The 24,638-nt window shown below is 39.2% G+C and overlaps 1 protein-coding gene across 3 annotated transcripts in view; it reads left to right on the top strand.

Moving 5' to 3' along the window:
* NTRK2 (neurotrophic receptor tyrosine kinase 2) overlaps positions 1-24,638 on the top strand; it is a 204,569-nt gene that overhangs the window by 109,793 nt on the left and 70,138 nt on the right. For all 3 annotated transcript variants that reach the window (XM_027731830.2, XM_027731832.2, XM_027731833.2), the window contains one exon: positions 8,935-9,123. In XM_027731830.2, the coding sequence (XP_027587631.1) occupies positions 8,935-9,123 (189 nt within the window). The remainder of the gene's footprint in view (positions 1-8,934; positions 9,124-24,638) is intronic.

The raw sequence follows: 24,638 nt of genomic DNA, 5'->3' as shown, positions 1-24,638 counted from the left end.
GATCAAGACTTTGACAGAGATCCCACCTGCAGTCCTGGGCGAATCAGTGAGCCAAAGAGCCTTCTGCTCTTCTGCCTCCAAATTGGGAATAATAGTAGCATGTACCACATTGAAGACAATCTCTGAGGATTTATTGGTTTTGGTGCTTAAGAATTTGAAGATTATGCCAGATTGCAGTTGTGAGATCTGTTACACAAATGCCTCCCATTCTGGCTAAAAGGAGAAAGAAATTGGCAACCTTTGTGAAACAGGCTGAGGTTTTGCTGATGGCATCCCTGGGGAGAGCTGGCACTGGAATGAAGCCAGGGCAGAGGGGGTTGCGGACCTTTCATCCTGTACAGGCAGTACTAGCCAATCCAGTATGTATTAGAGACTGCATTCTTGTTACTTACAGGGCTTTGCAGTGCTGCAAAGGTGGTTTCTGTCTTGCCAGTCTGTCCCAGACCAAGACACCTGTGTCTTTGGCCCTGCACCCCATAGGTTGCATGATTTTCAGAGAGTGACTTGCATTATGAAGGAGTCCCCCAGCCTATCCTAGGGAGTCCTCCCTTGCAGAAACAATTGCTCTAGGCTTGTGTGTGAAGGGATGCAGGAATACGTGCATACAGGGGAGTAGATGAGGTTGTGAGGAGAAAGGCAGCTGAAAGGAACTGACTGGGCTTCTTTCAGTCACACACCAGAATAAAACCAAAGCAAAAAAATGTGCAGCTGTGGCTCTTAGATTCAAAGCCACAACAAAAAAGCCCTGATGAAATACTGAGTGCCTAAAATCTGTGCACAGTCATGTCAGTGGAAATTACCCAGATTGTGTGTTCCTCTCTAGAGGAGCTAGGCATTTGAAATAAATTATCCTGCAAGAGGAGTGTGTGATTTAGGGGAAAAGGCATCTTGACACCTAGCAACACTGAAAATTTGGTACTATAAAGCTGAATAACATACCTGTTGTTTCATTAGACTCAAAGGTATGCATTACTTAAATTATTCTATGTGGGAATGAAGGCAATCCAAAACTGTAGTTTACTTGCTGTGTATGAAAGCTATTCAATGACAGAGCAAACCACCTTTTATCCCTAATCACCCAAATCAAACATTACATTGAATTGGTGTGATTTCATCATGATTTTCAAACAAATATCTCCACTTTAGTTGTAAGTGAACAGACTCCTAAGGGCTGCTTCTTGAGTTTAAACCTTGATTTTGCGCTACTTATTCCTTCAAGAGACCTTCAAGGAGCCCCCTTACTTCAGTTATTTAGAGAATGTCAGAAGTGCATGCTGATGGGTAACAGAGGCATTTGTCTGCTGGGTGTGAAGATGTTCTCCAGCTCTCTGTTCTGGTTGCCCTGACTTCCTGGGAGCATCATCTTGGATGGGAACTGAACTTTTTGGGCAGTGTCAAGAAGTTTTTCTCATCTCATATATCAGGAAGCAATAGGGAACAAGCTTAAACAAGCACTGGTGGGTGCAAATCAGTTAAACAGATTGATGATACCTGTCAGAAGATGTGAAATTATTTATTCACTAAACGCCCAAGCCTGGCAAGTCTCAGTTTTCTGAGTCAGAGACTTAATGTCTAACAGTGGCTCAGTATGCTGTTCCGGGATAGAAGGACGTGCACTCTTTGAGCTGGGAAGAGAAGTATCCTTCAGCAGGATGGACTTGGGTATAAAGTTGTTTAGGGTGATCTTGCGTTTTCTTCACCACAAAGGAGGATTAACCCCCTTATTAACTTTGTAACTAAATGTGACAGTGAGTATAGAGGTTACTTCACTCATGGTTAAAACTAATGGCTGTTTTCTGAATAGCTGGCAGGGATGGGGATATGAGACAGAAAGGGTCAGTTGGAAAATGGGGAGAGGCAAGATATGTTATTGCTCCACACAGCTGAACTGCTGACAGAACATGAGAGTGCCATGCCTTGAGTTTCCCTCATTAAAAGTATCAACAGCTACAAAGCAAAACCATAATTTTAATAAACCCTTTCTAGATTTGCAGAACAATCTGACTTTGAACAGTTCTACCAAGCAAAGTGAGTCTAAACTGGTTTCTCTTTGAAAGCTTATTCAACCATCTTTGGGGTTTTTTTCTTGTGTTCTATTTATGCCTTTTAATTCAATTCCCTGTATTCGGCATGTAGCATTTTAAGAGAGCAATAATATAAAATAATGTTTCTATAATTGCATGGCTTTCTACTTTGCTGACTTTCTTATCCAGTCTAATAGAATTGCACATTGTATTCCTTGTGTAATTTAGGAATACAAAGGAATATTCAAAGTAAAACTTATAGCACCTTAGTCAAATAAAAGTGTGCCAAGCTGTGACTGATTAGTTGTCTTCCAGAGAGAATAAAAGATAAGATCATAATTTAAGAGTAAAGCTAAAAAGTTGACTGTTCTGGTAAGAAAGTTGGATCCTACCTTGATAACAGGAAAAATTGAATATCTGCTCTTGCTGCAGCACAAAACTTACCTTTTAATGATGCGGAAAAGAATAACTTAAAATCTACAGCAAATAAGGAAATCTTATGGGAAAAGAAATTTGTGTAATTGCTTTTCAGAACAATGTATTTAACTAGTGAAAAAACATAGCCCTCCCAAAAGGAAAAAGAGAGAAGACTCAGTATGGCCTGGAAATTTGGCAGAGGTGGTACTGACTGATGTGACATGCATTCACTGTCCTGCTTTTAACTTGGTGATGTTCTGTTACCATGCCTCAGCACAGACTGGTCCCTGTTTGCAGTGGAAGTCAGAGCCGTGGTCCATTGAAAAATAACCCTAGCAGTCAACATCATTTTTTGTGGAAGGAACTATGTTTATTTAGGCATCACAGCACAAAAACAACTCAATGAACATTACTCTTTATATAATCTGCTTTGTAACACTTGACTAAGTAGATGCATCCTTATAAATCACAGTCCAACCACACAGCTAAAATCGGTTTGCTTTCCAGTGTACCTAAGCCATTAGTAGTGACTTCAGGGATAATTGAAGTGACGTGTATTGCACAGCAGTGTGTTGTGAAGAGGATGCAGGATATTGTAGCCTCCAAGACATCTTGTTAGAGCTTGGAGTACAAACATGCAAAGTAGATTACTTACAACTTTGACACAGCAGGTGAAGGGAGAAGTAGATGGACACACTTCTTGTTTGTGATCATCTAAGCAAAAGTCTGAGTATATGTGCCTGCAAGATCATGCCAGGTGCAACCAAAACCCATACGTTCTTTCTGATTCTGCATTTGAGCACCCCCCTTTTTTATTTTTCCCAGAGCCTACTTAGATGAGAATTATTCACTTTGAGACTCTTTCTGTGCTTTGATACACAGATATAAGACTCCAAGTCTCAGAGCTATGAGCTCAACCAACAGAGTTTTACTTTAAAAATATGCAAGGCTCCAACCATATCTGCCCTCTGGATTATTAGAAGAGCCTTTGGTTCTTTTAACACCTTAAGAGAGAGCGCAGAGGAGAAATGCTACGTACATTTTCTCAGGAGGGACTTTACTGGTAAACTTTAGAAAAAATAAGAGTTCTCGGCAAAAGTTTAAAAGGTAATATACAACCAGAACAAAGCATTCCACAAAACATTGACTTAGCACATGCTAACACATACAACTTAGCAAAACCAACCTATCCACTATCCAACTACCTAAAATATTAAGAAAAGAGATTAGAAGAAAAAGAAGAAAAGAAAGAGAGATAAAAGGAGACATATAGCTACCATTCATAGATCTAGTGTAGATCCAGCTACAGGAGTCTAGAAATGATGGGTTCAAACATCTGGACACCACATATCTGTTTTTATGTGCTCTGGCAGGCGGTCTGTGGTCTTCCAGCCCACTGGCCACTCAGGGGCTCTGGGGTGAGGTGAAGAGTGGTGCTCCCATAATGTGAGACAATCTAAGGTTGGGTTAGGGGCTCCAGGATGTGGTGTAGACTGTGCTTCTGGGCTGCCTTTGACTGACAATTGCTCCAGGGTCACCCCAGGAGTCTTAAGGGGCATGTGGGACAAGGCATGACCTCACCTCCATGAGATTCAACTCGTCCTTCCCCCCTCCCACACAGAAACCTGAGTTGTTCTGACGCAATAATTAATATAATAATCTCGTGTCTCATAACAGGAAGGTCATGTGCGTTATTCCAGTGGTAGGTAGTAGTCAGATGTGTTGCTGCAACCAACTACCTAAATATTAGCAGAAGTCTGAAATTGCAAAGCAAATTTAGTCCCAACAAATAGCGGGGTAGATAGGTCTTCATAGCATACATGTTAAAACTGCATTAACTCTGATGGTGATCCAAGTATCATGAATCATAGAATATAATCACAGAATGGCTTGGGTTGGAAGAGACCTTAAAGTACATCTAGTTCCAACTCCCTTGCCATGGGCAGGGACGCCTTTCACTAGATCAGGTTGCTCACAGCCACATCCAACCTGGCTTTGAACACTTCCAAGGATGGGGCGTCCACAACTTCACTCTGTAACCTGTTCCAGTGCCTTACCACCCCCCACAGTGAAAAATTTCTTCCTAGTATCTAATTTAATTCCATTGTCTTTCTATTTGAAGCCATTCCCTCTTTTCCTGCCTCTATGTGCTTTTGTAAATAGTTTCACTCCATCTTTCTTGGTAGGCTCCCTTCAGCTACTGGAAGGCCGCAAATACATCACCCTAAAGCCTACTCTTCTCCAGGCTGAACAATCCTAATTTTTTTAGCCTTTCCTATCATGAAAGGCTGTATATAATAATCATAAATCTCCTTTTGTCCAGAAATAGCAGCACACCTTGAAAATAGCTTACATAACTTTTATTTCTAATGTAAGAAAACCCACATTTGTTGGTACCACCAAGATCAAGGACAGTGCAAACATGCACTGTTCAAGAGATAGCACAGAAGAGAGTTATATTTCAGACAAGAGTGCTGACACTGTTAAAGGTAAACCACACCCCAACCACAGCAGTGTTTGACTGTCTCCAGTTCTCTATGGAATATGCAGTAAGAGAAATTTGCTGTTTCTGCCTGTCCCCATATTATGTGCTGAGGATAATTCCCCACCTAGTTGTTGGAGGTATTTTGGTTTTATTATAGCTCATCAGTTTCAAATAGAACTGGTTTTCTTACACGTCACCACTTTTTTAAAGAGCTGATAGCAGTTTTTTGTACACAGAAGGGATTTTTCTTGGGCCTAGGCGATGCAGAATGGAGAGGTCTTTTGCTTAACATTAAATAAAGGTGAAACTCATCCCTGCGGTGTATAGCTTATGTCATCTCCAAGGCAGGCTACCATTTCTTGTCTGGCTCCAACTTCTATCCTCTCAAGAAGTATTGTCTAAAAATGAAATCAAGGAAAGATGCTGGGAAGCACGTTGAAAGGTGGAAAAGGTCTCTGGAGTTTTCTTAAAAGCTCAACCTGACTGTGAATCAGATATTGGCAATAGCTAATAACTACTGACAACCCATGATTTTCACTCCCTCTATGACATTTTGTCTAAAATTTGCAGATATCAGGTGTAAAACAAAAAGCAGATTCTGTAAAAAACAGAAGCAGTAACAGGTGATTAAGTGTAATTACCATACTCATTCTGCCTTTGACAAGTAATTCAGTGACCACATTTCATCTGGATGGAACCACACTCCAAGGTGCTTTAAGAAATTACCATTCATTTTGAACTCAGTGCCTGTTCAGAAAAGTGCAGCTCTAGCTTCTTGTCAGTACAGGTGATGGTCTCATCTTGCATCCCAGAAATGGTTTTGCATTTTTTGAATATCAGAGCCAGCTGCAGTGCTGGTCAGTAATTGTAACGTGGCTTAGTGATTTCAAAAAATGAAATGTAGCTTTATGATGAGTAGATAGTCCAGCAAATAAAAGTCTATGTACAAGTTTGCTCACATTGAAAAAAAAGTCCCAGCAAAGGGCGAGTTGGAAAGAATGCGAGCTCAGCTGCCTCTGATACATAAAAATTTCCATCTGTTGATGGAATTGTCTTAATTAGAAAAGAAATAGACAGGAAATAGGATTTTTGAACTGAAACAGCTATTCAGAAAGACCATTACATGAGATGTTCACTTGCTAATATATTAGTAAGGGGGATCACAAAGTGATGCAGCAACAAAGTTCCTACAGTTGAATTTTTCTTACACTGTTTTGTAGTGCCAGGAATTGCTCTGAAAATCACTTAATTTTCCAGGTTTTCCTTACCTGCATCAGAGAGCAGCTTGGAGCCTGCTTCATACCACACAGAAGAGTAGCTTTTACCAGCTAGCCTAATTGAGTAAATAGATTTATGGAACAACTGTCTACTTTTCACCTGCAGCACTTTGTGGTTTATACTGATTGAAAGAATAGTTCACCATACAAAACTGGGTCTTGAGGTAGTGCGGAAATTATACGATGACCAGAGGTCCTATTCATTATCCCACTTTAACATCTGGAAATGTCTAATGGTCACTTTTCCTTGCCATCACTGCATGTATGCTGGAAGCAAACAACAACAAAAAGGCCTCCCCCTGTGCGGCAGATAACAGCAGGGCTGAAAACGACTTCAAGACTTGTTTCTATTAAGTTTCAGATCCAAGAGGATTTGCCTGTTTACTGTGACAGAAGGGATTCGACCCTCATAGTATTTCACTATAAAAAGTCTTTGTTTTCTCAAGAAAGTATGTATTAGTCAGCCTGCTTTTTTGGAGCAACTAAGTTGATATTCAGAAAGCTTAGAGATGCAAGGATGTTATCTACCAAAAATTGAATGCAGTTTTAAATGGGTTGCACTCTAATGCTTCTACAAACAACACTCATGCATCTGAAAAATTTGTTGTGATCTAATTTAAGTATCTTCTGTGCCATCTGAGGGACCCTTTCCCGCAATTTATTAGGCTCTGCCCTTCATTAGAGAAATCTTCACCAAAAACTCTTAACCTTGGCAGTTTTCCCAGGAGAATCAATCGTTTGAGGATCTGGGTGATCAGTAATAACAAAACTAGCCTTGGTATTAGTGGTTTCACTTGATAAATTGCAGAGATCTAGGCTTTGCTTACATTTGTCAACAGTGACTTTACAGTGAAGTGCAAGGTATTTGAAAAATTACTTCTAATGTTTCAAGCTGGGGGGGAAATACTTTTTCAAACCACAAGAACGTGTTCCTCATGCACCATTAAACCAGCTGAGAAGAAAGGAAACCAGGACAGGGGTGTGAATACTCTTGAGTCTCAAAATATAGGGTTGAATAGTCACATACCAGAATATTTAAGCTTTATTCCTGTGAGCATGGCATGTAGTGATGAAGTGATTTTGTTAACAATACAGTGAACCACAGAAGAGTAGAAGTTTCTTTAAAGCTCCCTTTTCTTTGCTGTGTTTGGGACTGTCCTTTTACTTATCATATTCCTTAACTGTATGTCTGCTGCGGTGAATCCTGCCTGTCTTCTCTCATGTCCTCAGTAATGTGTATACAGAACCTGCTGCTGGTCCCCATTCTTACTCTCTCTTTCTCTACATTCCCCATCTCTCCTGCGGACACAGATGCCACCTATGTGGCAAGTTACTCAGCTCTGTCTTGACTCTGCAGTGTTCTTCTGTCCAGCCCAAACTTATTCTGGGAGTGCAACATGTTGCAAGGGGTTACCAGTTACTGGTTACTGAGTAAACACAGCTTTTTACTGTCCTTAGGGGCCTCTCTGGTGCCCCCTTCTTTGGGGGAACATTTGCTCAACCTCTCACTGCTGCCCACAGGCTAAACACAACTATTGTCTAAGGATGCCATTCCAGGATGGACACTTCCAGGGGGTGAATTTTTCCATCTGTTTCTAGCACCTTCTTTTGATGTTACAATTAGAAGATGTGAATGTCATCCCCAAAACCCTAGTTAACATGGACGGACAACGAAGTGAAATATGACGTGTGTGATCTCTGCTGGCTCTTCTGTCAGGGGATGAGGCAAAATGTCATTACTGCTAAATGGTGCTTCTAGTTTTCTCTGAATAATGGATATAAACGGGAAAAAGTGATGTGGAATTTAAATGAAATGGCATTTAAATGGCATAGAATTTAAATGTCAGGAGTTCAAATGTCGCCTGTGCTGATCGTGCTGTTAGTTCAAAGGTTCCTGCAGCTCACAGAAGTGGAACGCTGCGCTAAGCAGGATTTTTTAAAATCCATTTACAAGGTATTATCTCAGTGGTACTTCCATTAAAAATACAAACCACAGAGTGGAAACAAAATAAAAACTGTCACTGAATTACTGTTCACAATAGACCTCTTTTTGGAAGGTGACTAGACTCAGATATGGATGGGGGAGCCAGTGGGATATTCCTCTGGGTTCGATGAGCCTCTCTGCAGTGGTTCCAAGTTTTGCAGTGTGGTGGGATGTGTCTTTCCCACTAATCAATTCAGCATCCATCTTCTCTGCACCTCTGTGACTGTGCAAATTGTTCCCTAGATTTTTTGGCCCTGAACCATATTTGTTTCAGAAGTTACCAGCTTCTCATATGAGGATGAACCCATCTCCTCTGTGTCTTTTGTCTTGTTATAATGCCAGGTAGGGCAGGCATTCCCTGGATTTGTGCTGTTACTGCTGTGTGATTCAAGTAGGGCATAAAGTAAAAAAGTTAGTGCATGTATTTTATAGCCTAATTCTGAGACTGACAGAATGAGTTCAGAAATTTTGAGATCTTTCCCAGTGGCAGACTGTGCTGGACGCTGACATATTTAGTCTAGGTGATGTGCCAGTATAAAAATTTGTTTCTCATTGCACCATTCTCCATCTGCTTCCAGAATATAAAATTTCTGAGGTAAGGTCAACAAGGCACACAAAGAGAGCTGTTGACCATGGACAGCTGGTCAAAACTTCAGAATAAAAGTGGTCAAAACAAAGATAAAGGAATTGTCTAAGGGAAGGATACCATATGCTGAGTTACAAGAAAATCTTTGTTTCTAACTCTAGGTCCTTCTTCAGTTATCAGCAATGATGACGATTCAGCCAGTCCCCTCCACCACATCTCAAATGGCAGTAACACTCCATCTTCTTCTGAGGGGGGTCCTGATGCAGTCATCATTGGGATGACAAAGATTCCTGTCATTGAAAATCCCCAGTATTTTGGAATTACCAACAGTCAGCTCAAACCAGACACTTGTAAGTACAAACAACTCTATGTGTTTCAGTCATTCATTTTATCTGTGCAAGTGTTGTGGCTCCTTAACAGAACTAGCATGATACAATACTGTAAATTCCTGGGAGTGGAAGGGTGGGGTTAAAATATATGGAGTTGGTTAAAGGTACATGGGATGAAGTGCTTTACGTCTGTTTAAGCAAAATTCAGCCCTTGTGGTGAGTCATTTAAGTCAACTGTATTATGCTCAAAGCCCAATCCATATTTCTTCAAGTCACTGGTAGCCTTTCCATTGATTTCAGTGGTCTTTAGCCAGTCCTGTGCACTGAATGTATATTCTTGGGAGAAAATAAATCTTGGGTCAGAAGCAAAAGTCAGTATCGTTACGTATGTGCTACAGTTAAATTGATCATGTTGGCAATTAACATAACCCAACTTTGAAATCTGAGTATTTACAAAGTTTCAAGAATGACAAGGGTTAAAACTTAAATTCTTTTAATTTCATTGTATTATTCAACCCCTGCAGACAGAAAAGATGTTTAATATTTAAAACTAGAGCAGAAGGTTACATGATGGACAATAAATGTCACATACAAATTCTTTCATGTTCAGCTAGAAGCAGGTGGAATGTGAAAAAATATGAAGAGTTAAACATAATTAACTATGAAGTGTTAAAAAAAGAGTATCCCTATTCAGATGCTACTTTTCAAAACTAGTAACGGTTTTAGAATTGAACATGTAAAACGCTGATTTTTGAACCAGCAGTTAGCACTGCACATAACTGAAAAAATACCTAAAAGATATTGTAATTAATAGTAACTGCACTGCTTACTATTTCTCGTCAGGACACTGAATTCTTTAAGTGTTTCAGAGAAGGTTGCTCCTGCCTTTTTTTTCCTATTTTTGTGTGTTTGTGTGTGTGTATGTGTGTGAATGTACATACATTTCTAAAGTGTCACTGGAAGTCTGAACTGTTTCTCTGAGAAGTCACTCCATAGATTCTTAGTATAGCTAGCGAGCATTGGGCTTGCAACTAAGGGACACTATATCCTACCCTGAATGATATCACTTTGTAGCACAAACTATAGTATAGGGGCTTACTGCCAAGGTCAAAAACCTTTGCCTCCAGGTTTGCAAAGTTTAAAAGCTGTTACAGGAGTCCTTCTTGACCTGCGCATGAGGGCATGCGTGCATCACACATATGCATAGCTTCTAACACTGCAAACAAGGACTGATGCTGAACTATCCACTTGTCTTGTGAATATTAATGCTTATCTACATCTAGATTGTTGCACTAAGCACAGTCCAGAAGCATGTTCCTGTAACACAAGGTCTTCCTCTGCCTTTTTATTGTACATCCTTGATGTTCACGCTTACCATAGTTTTTTCTGTGGCATTATTTTGTGATTAGAAATGCCCCATTATCTCTTCTACCAGCAGATAATAATGATAATAATCTGAATAATCTGGCCTAGCATATGCAGTGGGATCACAAGGAAATCACTGAATTGATGATACTTGATCAGCACCAGGAAAATGTTATACAGATGCATTCTGATTGGAACATTAATTCATGTAAAGAATAGAAGCTGCTAGATAATCAGAAATGGGCAACATGCCATTAGTGTTCTTTAATGTTATATAAAAAGCTGTGCTTTTAAATATGAGGCTACTGTACCTCTGTTTCCAGCTGCATTAGACAACTTTATAATTGTTAAAATAAACATCAGTAACTGCGGAGTTTTGAACTTCAGCATTAATGTTGAAACAACATACATGCTGTTCTGGGGAAAAACACAAACTGTACCAAAATACAGAATTCTCTCACATTTAGTAAATTGCACATTAAGTACAGGCACATTAAATCACGGCTGACTTGTGTTAAGTATGTCCTGATCCTAAAAATACGTTAAGTCTGTGTTTGGTTTTGTATGCTGCAATGAAACCCACATGGTGTCAGGGAAATTAATCACAGTACATGAAGTTCAGTTGGTCTATAAATGCTTGCAGGAGACATCTTGGGACTTTACTGTGGTGCTCCAGGGAGGTTTGTGGAACTGACGCTTTGCATTCTGCCACATTGCCACAGTGGTCCCAGTCTTTGTCATTTTGGGGATTTTTCATGTGTTCTTTTTGCTTTAGCAGAGAGAATCAGGTAAAGTGTGGCAGTGTATAAACCAAAGCAGATTTTTTTCTACTACTTTGAGCATCTGTCCAATAAAAAGCATAATTAAAATTGTCTTGGACAAAAATGGACTTCCCAGGTATAATTTCACATATACACTCTTTACATCTTTCTCAGTTATTAGTATAGAACTGTGTTTGTCCTTTCTTAACCTGACAACTTCCTCTTAAAGTATATATCTGGTATTTATAAACCTCTAAGCTAAGTAGCTTTCATACCTTTTTCCTGTTTAGAATAATGCCAGCTCCAGACATCATCTGGTTTCTCATCTCCAGCAAGATAGTTAACATTTATGTTTATTTCTTCTGGTTTAAGTTCCATTTTGCACTAGTATTAAACACAACAATCACTGATAGAGACACTGGAAAAGGTTTCTTATGTATTCAGCATATGTTGGTCTGTGGAAGGTGGTGAGACACCAAGCTAGGTGAAACTGTACACAGATACTATTGCAGTTTTCACAGAAATTGAAGGAATACATCTACTGTGAGTAGCAAGTTTATTTTATTTTATATTGTCTATGAAAGGCATAGTTTGACTTATCTACAGAAAACCATTTCTGATTGCAGTGTTTCAAGCTTCATCGCAAAGTATTAGAAGTGTATGAGTTTAAAAAAAAATTAAAAAGTTCATTACAATCGATTTCATTTGAAATTCTATCACTGTATCAGTAAACTGATCCTTTCACTACTGAATAACTAAATCCTGAAGAGTGATGGCTTCTAAAGAGTCAGCATCAGGCTAAAAGTTATAGCACTTTCCTCCTCTTGAGATACAGCCTTCAAGGTGGGAAAAGCAACCTGATGAAGACCAAAGACCTATGGACTTCAGGGGTCGGGTTCCAGTCATTACTAAGAAGGACTGTATTTCTCTCAGGTTTCAGCACAACGGCTCATCTGTACCTTCAATTAATAACGTAACAGTAGAAGCTTACTCTACATCTTCCAATTGGGATTAGATAATATTTCCCACTTTCTCACCAGCAAACCCACTGATACTTCTTCAGCACTTGTCTGTCTGACATGCTGTCCCAGTACTCCTGGCTTTTCCTTTTTATGCCATGTATTGTTCATTGCTGCTGGTTGGTGGATTTATCTGCCACTCCAATACCTTGAATATTTTCACCTTGAAAGGATATAGTCTGAGGTGCACAGAGAAGTTTGAGACGTGTACTGGATTTCTTGATTCCTTTTTGTATGAAATCAGAAGGTATTTCCATTTGCCAGTACTTGGCAGTACAGTGACAGCTCTGATTTCAGATGTGTGAGTCTGAAGCCTGGACATGCTGAAATGCTCTTTCCACATAAGGCATTATAAACCAGTTAGTTAAACACTTAAACGCTGTGTTAGTGTCAACCTGCAAAACTCTTGCCTGGAAATTACAAACAAGGTCCAGTTGGTGTTGTTGAAAATTGAGCCATAACTTTATAATGAAGTGACATCACCAGGTCCAGAAACCTTGCATGGATGGCAAACCTTGCAAAGATTTTTGTCCCCTGAAATCAGCTGGACAATGTAACATCTTATGGGCATAGGTTCTAACCTTTATTAGGTGGTTAGCTTCACTAATCTGACGAGCTGTCACAGACCCTAAGATGTTTGATACTTTCATTAATGCCATGGTATTTCAAAAATTAGTTTTCTACATCTCTGCACAGAATTTGTAGTTGCTAAAATTATCAACTAAGCCTACAGAATAGAGGAAACATAGCTATTTTCTCAAGGAGTGACTATGGACTTTCTTCATCACTCAGTTTGCAGCCCAGCACTTGGAATATATCAGTCCATTACTGTTAGATTTCCATGCCTAATGGTGGAAATATAGTCAGTAAATAACATTGCTGTTTTTTTAGTAATGTGAAAAGCCAAAAATGAGGAGAGGGCATAAAACACCAGTAGGAGTGCCCAGGCTGAGATTTTTAGGGCAGAACTTGGATAAGAAACTTCTTGCAGGTGGTTTTGGGATTCTGAGAATCAAATTGTTCTCTGAGCCTTACCTCAGTAACCCCAACACCTGCCCCACAAAGGCACTGTGGTTGCTTGGGTGCAAGTGAAAGGAAGGCTGGATCTTTGCCTTTTAATAGAGATGTTTACGAGCTCAAGGTTTCAGGCCCCCTAAGGTAGATAAATAGCTGCACTGACATCAGTTTGCACTTCCCAGCTAATCTGTACTTGCAACTCACTCTATTTTATCAATTTCATTGATTTCAGTGTTGAAAAAGAGCATACTGTACTTGGGTAGGCTTATTGATTAGTCAGTGGATGGTTTAGTGGCAAGATGTTTTCAGTGACTGGCCATATAAATAGCCATTGCATTTCAGATGATGTGGTGTGGATTGTGACTTTCATATGGGAAATTTAGGTATATTCTTGAGGTAGTCTTAATGTTTCATCCATATTTCTACAGTTTAAGATTCTGTTCTTTCAAGTATAGGAGTCTGAATATGCAGTTTATGTAATAGTTATTGTACTTCCAGTTGGCCTCTATTAGGGAAAGGCTGAAGCTGATTACAGGTTGGCAGAATGGCATTTACCCACTGAGTTGTATTTCTCCTTCCAGGCTGTTTGTGGAAGGGTGCAGCTGGATGTAGTTCAATACCTAGTTATTTTCGTGTCTCTGACCACTCACACCCTGCAAGGCAGCCTGGTTTCTCTTCATTTTGGAGTATGTTGACAACCTTCTCCCCAGTCACTAGCAATGGGTCATTTAATATGAAAAAAGAAGTATTTGTCTGTATTTCCAGGGTAGGTTTAACAGAAGAAGGAATTGTGATCACCTGGTCCATATTTCTCAGGCATCCTTGCCCAAGCAGTCCCACAGCAGAGCCTGGTCCCAGCGCATATGTTTCTTCACTGAGTGCAGATGCTCTCACTGCTGAGCAGGGACGGGACAGACTAGTAATACAAAAACTGCTGTCAAAAAGGAAAATTCACCAAGAGAGTCTCTGCTATTCAGGGATCTACCAGGCCTCTGACCCAGAGCAGCAGATTTGTCTGTTTCTGGGTGCTGTTTATCTGCACGCACAGTGTCCATTAGAAAATAGCAGTGTGCAATGAGCAGACTGCCTGCAGCGGATGGTCTCCATTTGACTTTATTTCAGGTTTTATCTGTCACCTTACGCTTTCCTACAGTTTTGAGGAATAGGGGTAATTTTCAACAGACATGAAAAGGTAAAAAATTAATCGAATTGGTCCCTGTGCACAGAAGGAGAATCTCCTAAGACAAACTATGGGCATTTTCATCTCTTTTGAAAGGCTTTTATATTTGAGTGACTACAAAAAAAAAAAAAAAAAAAAAAAAAAAAAAAAAAAAAAAAAAAAAAAAAAAAAAAAAAAAAAAAAAAAGGCTGCTGTAGTGTTTTCTTAGCCAGCTAAGCCCTAAGGCTGGGGATTTTCCACCAACTTCCAAAGTTTACAGAGCTGAAAATTTATAAGCAGCTCATGTGCCTATAAAAGAGACCATGTCCTCAACAGCCAGAATGCAGAGAGGCAAAACTGATGAATCTTAGTAAAATCCAGACTGGGATGAAAAACCTGTCCAAGCTGAACTTGCTGTTCCTGGCATTCGTTGTTAGTCAGGATTGCAAGGCGTAACAGGGCACTCATGTTGAGATCTTCAGATGCTGAAAATCAAAAAACTTTAGATAGTGAAAGCCAAACATGAATGCAGTTGAGATTACAAGGAGGGATATACATATTATATTTACTTATTGTCCTGATCTCACTGTGTGGTTTACTTAGGAGATATTTTATTGGCTGAATAAGGATATAAAGAAAAATGGAGGTATATTTTGTTATCTTGACTAAATACTTTTGTATTTTGATTGCATGTTTCAATCCATGATTGCAGCCATCATTTAAAATTTGTGTCTTTGCAATTGTTCATCAAGTCGTAGGCATGTCAGAAATGACAGCCATATACATCAGTGATGTATTTTCATTAGTTGTATTTGACTTTTGTTAACTGGGCAAAAGACTTTTCTCCCAGACCATAGCGTACTGAGTCTTAGATACTTTTCCCAAAAATGTGGTCACTTATTTCCTTTGTCCAACCAATAAAATGTAATGGGGAATAAATAAATTTATGAGAATCAGATACTTTTACTCCTGCTGCTCATTCTGAGACTTATCAGACCTGCTTTTTTTTTTTTCTAATCAGGTGGAAGAAAGGCAGGAGCCTTCAACTTGAAAGGTGTGGGTTTCTCCCTCATTAGGAATTCAGAATTTGAAAGAAAGGCTTATATATTTTTCCCCAAGATGTTACTTGTGTTGCTGTCTTGATTTGTCCTTGAAGTCCATTAACATCTAATAAAAAAGAGGACGACATCGTGCTCTCTGCAAAATATTTGCATTTCATCACACAGAATGTTGTTCGGTGACCCAAATAATTCAGTAAATTATTTGCACCAAGAGTCCAAATGCTGGAAATGCAACTGCAAGAAAGAACAGCTTTGACTTTGATCTCTACTTTGTGGAAAGCACGAGTGTTTTACCACCTGGAAATAGCAGCACATGAAACATACTTCAGGGTAAATAGCAGATGTTATAAGGACATCTGAGCAATGAAGATCCAAAGTATACATTTCAACAGTGGAGTACGAGGCAAGAAAAAATGAAACATGCACTCTCAGGGAAGCTTCCAGGGTCAAAATTAAGGTAAAGCATACACCTTCTTGTTTAAATTTGTCAGGTAAACTTCAGATAAAAACACTGTTCTTCCTCAGCAGAGCACTATCTCCATCAAGCCCAACCGTGGGCTAAAGGGGAAGAGCAGACTTTATGAAAGATAAGTGAAATTAAACATACGCTCAAGCATTCTCTGCAATTTAGTGTGTTAATTGAGGTCAAAAAAACAAGCATGGTGCTTTTACATTAGGTTTAATCTCTGTGGCTACATTCAGTTTGTCATTTGATAGTACATCTGTATCAGAAATACATAGTGTCTTAGCACAAAAACACCTAGCTAAATCAGTAATATGTAAATGACAAATAGCACCATTTATATTGTAATGATTAAATTATGCCTTTCAGACTCTGTGCTGCATGCTAGGTTCTATGGATGCTGATTTTATATACAAAAACCTGCAAGGGTAGTACTTACATTAAGCTGAATGGCAGAAAGGGTAATCCATTCTGAAAACCTCCTTATCATAAGCCTGTGCTTGAGAGCAGGATTGGACCTTGGATTTATTTCTTTGTGTCAGTGAAAGTTTTGGCTAAATGAGAAATACAGATCCCAGGGAAGCAAGGTAGTCTAAATAAGAATAAAATGAGAAATTTGAAGTCTGATAAATACAAAAGTATGAGAAAGTTAGAAATAAATAAATAACTTTGTAGCCAAATTTATTTCATAAACCCTACTTCTAATTTTCTTGAATTCACCACCAAGCTAGTGCATCATTATTAAGAAACATAAGTGTGTAAAAATACACTTAACTCTGAGCATAAACCCAACCAAAGCTGAATTTTGGGAGAGAATTATCAGGAATACAGTTGTCCACAGTAAGCATCAGTTAAGACAGGGTAGTATTTATTGCAGTTGCAGTGTGAGCCATGTTGTTTTTCAACTGTGTTTAAGCACAGTCTTAAAATCTTCACTACTGTTGCCAGCAGCTGTCTCTGAGGAATTAAGGCTGTCAGTGCTTTAAGACTGACATTTGAGGGAGGTTTAGCAGTTTCTATCCTGCAGTAGACCATGTGGTTGGCTTTGCAAGTTTGCAGATCTGTCCGGGGCAGGGAGACTCTGGATGGCCTGTTATGCTGGAGCCATCAGAACTGCAGAAGGTTCCGTGGCCCACTCTGAATATATGCATGGCCCTTGTGTTTCTGTATATGAATGGGGGTGACTTGCAAGGCAGCCCGCACACCCAGCAGGAGTTCACCTGCTCTGTGTGTTCCCTCCCTTTACTACATCATTTGCATGCTGGCTGTCAGATTCTGTGAGAGAGCTGCTTTCCCCACTGTATCCCACTGATGGTGGCTTTGAGGGTGGAGATGCAGAAAGCTTGTGCTCCCACCCAGAAGTGCGTATCAGCTGCTCTTGCTGGTTGATCTCCCAGACATCTTTTTTATTCTGTGGCCTCTGCATCTTGATTATCATCTGCCTTGAGGAACCTTTCCCAGCAAAAATGCCACAAGGTTCATAAGGTCTAAGTATGTTTGGTTTTCATAGGTTTTTGCTGGGGAGCTCCTCACTGTCTCAGAGTTAGCTGCATGTGTTTTACAAGCATAGGGTAGACCAGCAGTAAGTGGAACCGAACAGACATTTAAAATATTGTCAGAGATAAAAGTAACACAGTTGGCAATATTACTCTGTAATGTTCTTCAAATATTTTTTTTTTCAGCATTAGCTTGTGAATTAACCTCTTAGCAGGCTTCTCATGTTTTACAAAATCAGTTGGGGAAAAGTTCTAAGGTTATTTTTTCTCACTGGAAGGTGTTTAATTAATATGCCCATTTTAGTTTAGACATATATTCTGTATAATAAAATACCTGAGCTCAGCATTTCTAACTTGTATAAAAACTACAATTACCTCAATAGACAATTCCAGAACACTTTTCCATCATTAAGTAGTAGAAATAAAACCTCCACAGCTGAAATGTATGTTATGAACATTTTTTAGAGCCCTCCCTTTGTCGCTTTTTCTTAAGCTAGTTTTCTTTTGGTTTGTTGGGCAGAAGTGAGAGCAACTTTTATTACCATCTACTTTCTCTGTTAAGGATGTGGAAGGGACCTCTACATTGTGGGATGATGACTGAGGGGCAGGAAGAGAGACAGGCAGCCCTTGAGCTCAGTAGTACTTGACAGTGAGAGTTGGTGTGAATTTCTCAGCCTGTGATTGAGCAGGACATTCCACAGAGGATGGGTTATTGGTTTTCAAAGGTCAGAACGTGGATTGAATCATGAGGCATACAGATCTGGTGTGAAGTGAACACTGGTTTGGTCTTATTTCTAGCCCATCAATGCCCATAAGAATTGAAGACAATAATTTGCAGATTGAGAGGTTTTCACCGTGATCGAAGTACAAAACTGCTGCAGGGGAAAATAACCTAAGTCAAGACCCTGCAACAAGGTCTGAAGTTGTTAAAGCTCTGTGGATGAAAAGTTGTGCAGGACCTCTGGTAGCGACTTGCCCAGTACCTTTGGGGGGCAATTAAACAATTAAACTGAAGACATATTGCATGGAGGTGTTGTTTGCATTTAGTAAAAATATGTGGTGTATGCATACCAGTTATTGCCTATTTCTCTAAGTTGCAGCATATCTCTGTATAATTAATACTCTGGGGAATTTGGGTTTTTTGTAGTTTCTGCATTTGGGGAATCTAAATTCCATTTTCAGATGTCAGCTAGGCCCATGAAAGGGTATTCCGGTGCTAAATAAAATCAAGTAATTAATTTTTGAAATAGCCCTAAACAGCTTTGAAGTGTAAAATTCAGTATCTTAGTCAGCTTAGTACTTTGTGAAATTCCGGTAAATGATGGCTTCACCTTAACTACCTAAATGCCTTTTGAAACCTGATTGCTGGAAACTGTTGAAAGTCAGTTAGTTGCATTGGGTGCAGGAAAAGGCTCCAAGAGGATCTCCTCAGTTTGGGAGTGGACAAATTGCTACAGTGGATCACAATAGTAACTCTGCTAGTACCTTAAAATAGCAGTAGCTATTAGAAACCTTTCTTTAAATAAGTATCCAATAAACCTTAAGGTGTGTATTTTTTCCAGGTCTTCTAACACATGAAGATTGGTTAATGCTTAGTGACATATCGATGTCCTTTTGTAAATACTAACCCTGTCTAATAAACAAGAAGATATTCCCTGAATGCTATATAGCACCTTCCCTGACATTAACAGCAACATATTTATATCCTCCTGTGACCAAAACCCTCAGGACTGGGAGAGCAGAGGAGAGGAGGGATAAGAAGCTCAAAGGCCAAAGGCTCACAGCTCATCCCCAGCCATTGCAGCAGAGAGCTGAGGCTCATCTGCCCTGGCAAGTCGTGATGTGAAACAATGTTAGCATCACCAGAGGTCCATTAGTGTCCTGCACCCCGTGGAATCATGGGGTTGAGCCTTTGGTACTGCCTTGAGGGCTCTGAACACCCACAGCTTTAACAATGTGCCTGGAGAAGGGACTGCTGCCAACCTCTGTTGCAGGGGAAGAGCAGAGGCACGTTTGCTGTCCTTCAACTTCTGCAGCCCATGGCTTACTACAGGTGAAAACTGCCTTTGGCTTCAAGTCATATCAGTTCTCTAGCCACCACTGCGGAGGGTGGATTCATGGGCTGGACTCCTTCAGCTGCCACAGCCAGCTCCAGCAGGCATCAGAGGTGAAGCTCAAGAGCTGTGTGGTTAACTCAACCTTGGGGCTTGTCACCAACTATTATCAACTCAACCTTTCAGTCTTGAGCCCAACTCTGAGACAAGAGATCAGGTGCATGTTTTCAGTGAGGTGTGGTTTCAACACAGTAAATTATAGTTCTTGTGCTGAAGATGTGATAGAGGAGCACAGACTTAATACTCAAATTCACACAGTCCTTAGAGAACATATTTCTTTTTTGTCTTAGACTTTTTTTTTCTGAAGAGAAAGATGACTATTTCCCAATTTGTTGAAGTCTTTTGCATTATGCATTCTGATGTAGCACGTCTCCTTGCTGGAAATGGTTTCCCACATTTACCACAATGTTGTATTGCACTTTAGGTTTACAATTTTTTGCCTCTCTTAATGGCAGCATTTTAGAGAACCCTGGAATTTTACCACACCGATGAATAAACACAGTACCAAAATAAAATATCTTTTAGAAATTATAGAATCATAGACTCATTAAGGTTGGAAAAGACCTCCATGATCACCTAGTCCAACCTTTGACCAAATAAGAAAGACAGGAGTAGTTTCAACTTTTCTTTGCAGTGAGAGCTTTCCTCTAGAGGCCCAGTTCAAAACAGATTTCTAATTTTAACCAGTGAGTCTTTCCTACCTCTTGATCTCTGTGTGTTTTAAGTTTGGCCTCAACATCTGAAACAGGACTGTTTGTTTAATGGCAACATTAAACAAACTGTTAAGAGGTTTATTTTGAACTGGTAAATTTTCTTGACTGTAAGATAGGGTGTTTTCAAAATAGAATAAAGCACATAGGTGTTCACTGGTCCTGCAGAAGACAACTTTGCCATCTCAACTTTGCAGCATCTGTTTATTGATAGAATGTGTACACAGAAACCTGGAGAGCACTTTCTATTAGAGAAGCACAGAAAAGCATAGTGTGTTTTTCATAATGGAGAGAAAGTGTACAGAGAAATATTTGGATGTTTTTTTGGTCTAGCCTTGGGATGGAGTCCCTGCTTGACTGCGTAATATTTATTCTTCATCATATAGAAAAGGCTGTGCCCACCCACAGTGAGCTCTTTGCCTCATCAGACCAGTTGTCCCATCTAAATGTCTGCAAAAGCCTTTAAGAAACGTTTTGTTATGCTTTCTGTGGCATAACTGGGTCTACTATATACAAGCATACATGTTAAAATGCACACTGTTCATTAGCTAAAGCTTCTCAAAGATGAGTTTTCATTTTTAAGAAAGAAGGGCAATTATTTAAATGGAAATGCGGTCTTGAGTTTAAATCTTTCCTAGATCTTCACACTCTTATAATAAGAAAAGGAAATACTAGTTTACAAGCTAGGATATAAACCCTCCATGGTCACAAGCTGCCCCTTGTTCCCTGTGCTGCTTTCTGCTTGAAATTCTGAGAGGCTGTGTCAGTGCTGAGGAGAACTTGGGGAGTTTTGCATGGCATGTTAAGTCTCTGGCTAATCAGGCTAAGAAGGCCATAGGTCAAAGCCTATTTGAACATATTTGAGCCAAACCCAGCAAGTACTGTTTTCTTTGTATTTGGAATTAGCTTTTGGGTTATTGCTTTTAAGTAAACTAATGAGCCATTTAATACTGTGCAAGCTAAGCATTTCTGCATTCTGATACACTTGAATTACTGAGGTTCTTGGTGTGTGTGGTTAAGTTGTGCAAGCTGTAGGATTACTGTAAATAAAATCACACTTTTGAGCAGCTAGTACTCAGTCTGATCTCCAGAAGGTGATAGTTTGATTCACAGGAGACAAAAGTTTCTTCTCCCTTCCTCTTCAGCCCAATGAAAAGTGATGGGAAAAATAACGTAAAGACTTAGGAAATGCACCCTGTACATGAATGCAAAAAATACAAAGTATATCTTGATGTGATACTCTCTTATAGCAAGATTATGGAACAAAGAAAAGGCAATGCAAACTCTTTAACATTTTGCTTGTTACCTTTAACAGGCAACTGCTCTATATGGGCAGAATTTGATGTACGTCCTCAGGCTTTGCTACAGAGAATACCTCCCATGTTGCAAACATGGAGAAAAAATTCTTATCTTTAGGTGCTGTATATGCCAGCAAGCATGTTAAGGGTGACACTGGCATCAAGAATATAAACTCTGAGACACAATTACTGATAAAACTCATTAGAAAGGACAAAACTGAACCCACATCACAAAGATAAAACTGCTAAATCATGCTCAGACAATTGGGAAACTAGTAGGGAAATACAAAAGCCTGCATCTTGCGTGTACTCGAGCAATAACCAGAGAGACCTCCAGTAAGAAGTGGCACCCTGTGAGACTGTAATGTGTATAAATCTCCTTCTCCCAAACAAAGAGAAGGAAGGAGAGGGTGGAGGAGGAAAAAGGAAATAAAAGATAAGAAAGACAAAAGGGTAGGCCTGTTGGCAGTTTACTCTGATTAAGCCGTATTTTGCAGCTATACTGCTCGGAGTTCAAGTGATTGAGGTCACTGCCGAGGTTTTGTCCTTGCTGACTTCAGGATTAGGATTCAGAGAGCAAAAGGGTTTAGGCAAATAGGCTTTGCATTTAATACATTACCTGACTTGTTAAAAGCAGCAGTGTTTGATTAAGGGTTTCTTTAATTGCCTTTCACTAGTCTGATATGTTCATCAAGTTTTCTCTTTTTTGTACATTTCATCGTGACAGCCAGGATGATTGGGTTGGGAAGGAAATTTTACCCACACTCCTCTCTAACCCCAGTGAACAGAACTAGAGGTTGACATGACAGAGCCTTTTATCTGTTACTTTAACCATTTGTTGGTTTGGTTTTATATGTTTTAAACTGATGATTATTGCTTTTCTAGATGTTCAGGAGAGAGATCTTAAGTCCATGATAGCATTTCATTATTGTCATAACTATAAAATGCCATGGATCTTTGGAGAGTGTGAAAAGATCAATAGAGTACAAGACAGATGAAGAACAAAACTCTCTTCTGGGTCACTGTTTATTTCTGTATCTGTCCATGACCCCCACCTCCAGACACCAGCTGCTACTTGTGCTCCTGGAGATAAAAGGAGAAAGATTATTAGAGTGCTTGTGATTATCAAAGGGATTGGGTATTTAATAGATATCTTGTTTTGCTTTAGTTGCTGAAAAACAGAGAAGCTGTTCTTCAGATTTTCTTTGTATCAGGAATATTAATATAGCAACACCAACCTTACTGAAGATGAGATGGCCCATCATAATCCAAATTGTTCTAACACACAAATACTTCTGTATGCAAAACTTTTACTGTTCCAAAAGATTTGTACGTAACAAGTATTTGCAGTAGCATAGCAATTAAATTGCAGAATCTTTCTTTGATATTTATTATTTGCTCAGTCTGGGAGAGATTTTCAGAGCAATTGCTTTTAACTCACAGAATTCAGATCAGGAACTAAAGTTTGTCAAAAGTAAGTTGTACTCAAATCTTGGATTTTGGTTTGAACTTCTATAACTTCATTAGATCTTGGTTAAAACTTTGCTGTGCTTAAAGCTGAGTTTTGACTTCCATTCTCAGCATCCCTTTGACTTGCTCATGGTTTTTACTGGGTAAGTTTATGAGAGTCAAATTTGGTAGCTTCTGGATAAGAATGAGGAAAATGATCAGTGAAGCAGGCATCCTGCATAGGCTTCTGTATGAGACTGGCAACCAGTTCTTCATCTGATGACAGCCTTGAAAGGGTGGTTGCTCCACTATAATACAAAGTGTGAGAGGAAGGTCCTACTTTACCACTTTGTACAGCCAGAATAATGCAGCCTTTACTGAATTATTCCAACTTCAATACAACTCCTCCCCTTCCAGAGTTTCAGGGTAGTAGGTGAGATTTCAAATGCACAGAAGTAAACCTGTTCAAAAACGGACTTTTCCTCCCATTACTTTCAGCTTTAAAATGTAAGTGAAGGCAGAGGGCACTTGGTTAAAATTTGTCTCAAGTTTCAATTTGAAATGTTGAAATGGAAAAAATGTGCATCTTCAGTAAAATTTAAATAATTTGGTGTTTTTAAAATTATTTCTTTTTAAATATTCACCAGGGAAAATATTTCAAAATTATGGGAAAGAGTTTTTTCATGTGTTTTTTATGGGGGAAAGGAAGGATTTTTCCACTTTGGAATGTTAAATTTTATTCTTTGTTTTAGGAAGCCAAAAACATAACTAAAAATCATCATTTTTCTGCTGCCAAATCTTTGAAACTTTATTTTATGTCATTAATGTTTCTCAGTGAAATTTTTGACTGGCTTTATGCTGAAAGTAGTGCTGTGGGAATCAGAATTTTGAATGTCCTGACTGGTGTTCAATTAAATATTAGTATATTTTCTTTTGTTCCTGTACCTGTTTCCATTAATTTTCTTGTTGAACTTATCTGGTAAGGGAAAGGGCTCTAAAAGACAAAAGGGATTGTATGTTACTGCAAGTGATATCCAAAAGTCCAAACTTTCTTGGATTAAAGGGTGAAACTCCACTGAAGTCAATGGAGCTTTAAATTTTGGCACCACCAGAAAATTTGTCCTGTGGAATGAAATTGCATTGTCACATTTTGAATGCTCTTCATTCTCATGGCAGACATTACTAAATGAGTCTCTTTTCCAGCACTTATACATTTATTATTTTCAAAACCCATTTCCTCAGAGAGGTCAAAAGCTCTTCTCACCACCACAGGGAGGCCATGGGAATTTTGGCATTCTGAAGTACCATAAGTATCCACCTGCATATAAAATGTTAACACCTTTTTTTAGTTTTTCTTTTTAACCATGCTTTGTTTTTGTCATGAATCAAAAGTTGTAGAATCTAATTATTTTTTGATTGGAAGGGCAAACATTGCAGCAGGAAAAAATGTCACATTAAAATCAGATTATTTCCAACTAATCCATTAAAGAAATTCCCCTTATCCCTGATTGCTCTGTGTCACTAGTGTGATGCTATAGTCCCATTTTTATACCATGTTTCTGGCAGTTTTCAGTATTATCTATGCAGAAAATAGATTGCACATCTCTTCCAAAAGCCAAACATT

Source organism: Pipra filicauda, unplaced genomic scaffold (genome assembly GCF_003945595.2).
Source record: "Pipra filicauda isolate LSUMZ 115617 unplaced genomic scaffold, ASM394559v2 scaffold191_size1418713_pilon, whole genome shotgun sequence".
NCBI lineage: Eukaryota > Metazoa > Chordata > Aves > Passeriformes > Pipridae > Pipra > Pipra filicauda.
This window is presented reverse-complemented; position numbering and strand designations above follow the sequence as displayed.